This window comes from Girardinichthys multiradiatus, chromosome 8 (assembly GCF_021462225.1).
Source record: "Girardinichthys multiradiatus isolate DD_20200921_A chromosome 8, DD_fGirMul_XY1, whole genome shotgun sequence".
In the NCBI taxonomy this organism is placed as follows: Eukaryota; Metazoa; Chordata; class Actinopteri; order Cyprinodontiformes; family Goodeidae; genus Girardinichthys; species Girardinichthys multiradiatus.
In genome coordinates, this window is record NC_061801.1 from 40,935,452 (window position 1) to 40,939,034 (window position 3,583).

The following is a 3,583-nucleotide window of genomic DNA, read 5'->3' on the forward strand; positions in this document are numbered from 1 at the left end:
CATCCATCCATCCATCCATCTATCCATCCATCCATCCAACCACCCACCTATCCATCCATCCATCCATCCATCCGTCCATCCATCCATCCAACAATCATCCATCCATCCATCCATCCATCCATCCATCCATCCACCCACCCACCCACCTATTCATCCATCCATCCATCCATCCACCCACCTATTCATCCATCCATCCATCCACCCACCCACCCACCTATCCATCCATCCATCCACCCACCTATTCATCCATCCATCCATCCATCCACCCACCCACCCACCTATCCATCCATCCATCCATCCATCCACCCACCTATTCATCCATCCATCCATCCATCTATCCATCCATCCATCCAACCACCCACCTATCCATCCATCCATCCATCCATCCGTCCATCCATCCATCCAACAATCATCCATCCATCCATCCATCCATCCATCCATCCATCCATCCACCCACCCACCCACCTATTCATCCATCCATCCATCCATCCACCCACCTATTCATCCATCCATCCATCCACCCACCCACCCACCTATCCATCCATCCATCCACCCACCTATTCATCCATCCATCCATCCATCTATCCATCCATCCATCCACCCACCCACCCACCCGCCTATCCATCCATCCGTCCATCCATCCATCCAACAATCATCCATCCATCCATCCATCCAAAACTACTTTTTAACTTGGTTCCTGTGTGTTTTCTGCCCTTTAGTCAGAATCTTCTGGGAACCCGTTCCCCTCAGAGGTCCACTACCCGCTCTCCCTGCCTGTGACCTCTGACCCTTCACCAGCAGAGGAACCCAATGGGAGTCCAGGAGACGCCCGCAGCGACACCGCAGCGGTGTGCTGCGACCACAACTACACAGCGGAGGACTCGGTGCAGCAGAAGAAGCGAATCGAGCAGCTGGAGGAGCAGCTGGAGCAGCTGAGGAGGAAGCTGAAGACCACGCAGCAGAAGTGCCGGAGACAGGAGAGGCAGCTGAAGAGACTGAAGGCTGCGGGTCAGGCGTCCAGGACGGGACAGGATCCGTTCAGTGATGGATACGTGATTTTACCTAAACACATTTACCACACGCTGAAAGGGATCGAGTGACCAGGAGAGAGCAGAGGGACGCTTCAGGTCCAGGATGAATGTTGACAGCTGAAGACTGACGGACATCTGCTTGTTTCATGGCCAGAACAACCAGAACCAGTACTGAGGACATGAAACTGACCTGCTTCTTATGGCTGGTAGTTTTCTTTAGATAAACTGGATGGTTTGTAGGTTTGTAGGTTCGGATCTAAGGAATGTTATAGAGCAGCTGCAGAGTGGGTCATTACCAGCTTTATATAAAATAATGTCAATAGGTGAGTGATATCAGGACAACAAGCAGAACTCCAGAAGTATTCAAACATCTTGAACATTTTCACATCATGACACCAACCACAAACTTTAGATGTTTCATTTTACATTTCTGTTCATCCCCCCTGAGTCAGAACTTTGTAGAACCGCCTTGCTCTCCAGGTCCAGCTGCAGGTCTACTGGGGGGGTCTACCAGCTTTGAACATCTACAGACTGACCTTTCTAACCATTCTTCTTTCTAAAACATCTCAGTAGGATTTAGGTAAGGATTTGACTAGGCCATTCTCACCCTTGAATCCTCTTTGATCTAAACCATCCATTGTATCTCTGGCTGGATGTTCAGGGTGGTTATCCTGCTGGAAGGTGGACCTCCACGCCAGTCTCTGGTCTTCTGCAGCCTCTAACAGGTTTTCTTCCAGGATTGTCCTTGATTTATCTCCATCCATCCTATCATCAACTCTGACCAGCTTCCCTGTCCCTGCTGAGGAAAAGCATCCCCACAGCATGATGCTGCCACCACCATGTTTCACTGTGCAGGATGGTATATTCAGGGCGATGTGCTGGGTTAGTTTTCATCCACAAATAGCATTTGGTATGTTGGCCAATAGGTTTAGTTGATCTCCTCTAATCATGCCAGATGTTCTTGCATAAAATAACTGATAGTTGACCTGTGAACAGATTTTCTCACCTGAGCTGAGGATCTCTGCAGCTCCTCCAGAGTTACAATGGGCCTCTTGGCTGCTTCTCTCCTTCCAGTTTAGGTGGACGTCCATGTCTTGGTAGGTCTGCAGTTGGTCCATCCTCTCTCCATGTTTGGATGATGGATTAAACAGAACTATGTGAGACGTTCAAAGCTTAGGATGTTATTGTAGAACCTAATCCTCCTTTAAACTGAACCAGAACTTTCTCCCTGACCCGTCTGATGTGTTCCTTGGTCTCCATGATGCTCTTTGTTCTCTGATGTTCTCTGAGGCCAGTAACAGAACATTTGGGGTATCCTAAAGAGGGGCTGAATAGAAATGCAGACCGAACTTTTTTATTTCTGATTAATAAAAACGTTGAGGATCATGAATAGTTTCCTTCCACTTAATGATTCGCTGCTTCATATGTGATGTTGTCACAAAATAAAATCCATTAAAGTTTTAAAGACATTAGAAAATGTGTAAGATTTCAGGGGTGTGAATTCTTTTGGAAGGCTTTGTGTCTCAGCTGCCGGCAGGAAGATTCAATAATGTGACCTCAGAGGTTGTATGGAAACATTTCATCCATGAAGTTCTGACTTGGTTCTGTTTGTTTTGTAATGTTTTAGACGTGGCCCCGTGTTTTAAACTGGGTATTAATGGGAAAGTATGTGCACCCTCACTAGAGGCTGACATTTTTTCGGGAGTCCCACGGGTCACGGGAGTCCCACGGGAATCCCGCAGGACGGGAGACAGCATCAGTAAAGATCACGTGATTGGGACGGTACAGGATAAAACCTGAACTGGAGCAGACGGGAGCGGGAGCTAACCAATAGGAGGGAAAATAAACTAGGATCAATTGTATTTGGAAATGTAAAACTGAGACTTTGTTATAAACGTTAAGAAAAAAAAACTTGAATTGATGTGTAGTTTTTTTCCAAGAAGCCTATACTATAATGCGAGTCAAACGAACTACACGACCCACAAGCCAACAGTGCTTCTGATCGATGTTTTCCACCTGCGTTCAGGATGGAGGGAGCAAACGCAGGTGGAGAACTGGACGTGGTAAAACTGGATTTGTAACGTAAAGTCAGAAATAAAGACTTATCTATTAAACTTATAGAGCTGACAGGAAAGTCGCAAATATGACCGAACTTCAGGAGAGTTGAATGTAGCGGTTTTAACACGCAGTCTGCTGCTTGTAAAACGTGTTTAGTTGTAATCAAGTTCACCAGAGATTAAAGGACACTTGTAAAACAGATTCTGGATTAAATCAGTCCTGCATTTCTTCATTCATCAAACCAAAAGTACCATCATGTGTCAAGTCTCATCTGACCAACAAAACTGCTGCACTAAAGATTTAAGAGGTAAGGTACGGAAGCCCGTGAGGGGACATGGGGAAATTTATTTCTTTTGCGTCTCCACGCAATACTTTTACGTTCGGCATTTTGGAGCAACAGCACAGATGATAAACTGCTCATAAAATAAACACTGATATGTGATTGATATGGTTTATTTGTCATATGCAGGTTAACACGCAGTAAACAATGTGAT

At 46.1% G+C, this 3,583-nt stretch overlaps 1 protein-coding gene across 1 annotated transcript in view; it reads left to right on the top strand.

Annotated features, from left to right (window-relative positions):
* The window catches only part of LOC124872507 (THAP domain-containing protein 1-like), a 9,378-nt gene extending 7,638 nt beyond the window's left edge, over positions 1 to 1,740 (top strand). Inside the window, exon 3 of the mRNA XM_047372600.1 lies at positions 720 to 1,740. Coding sequence (XP_047228556.1) covers positions 720 to 1,100 — 381 coding nt within the window. The 3' untranslated portion in view covers positions 1,101 to 1,740. The remainder of the gene's footprint in view (positions 1 to 719) is intronic.
* The last annotated feature ends 1,843 nt before the right edge of the window (positions 1,741 to 3,583 follow it).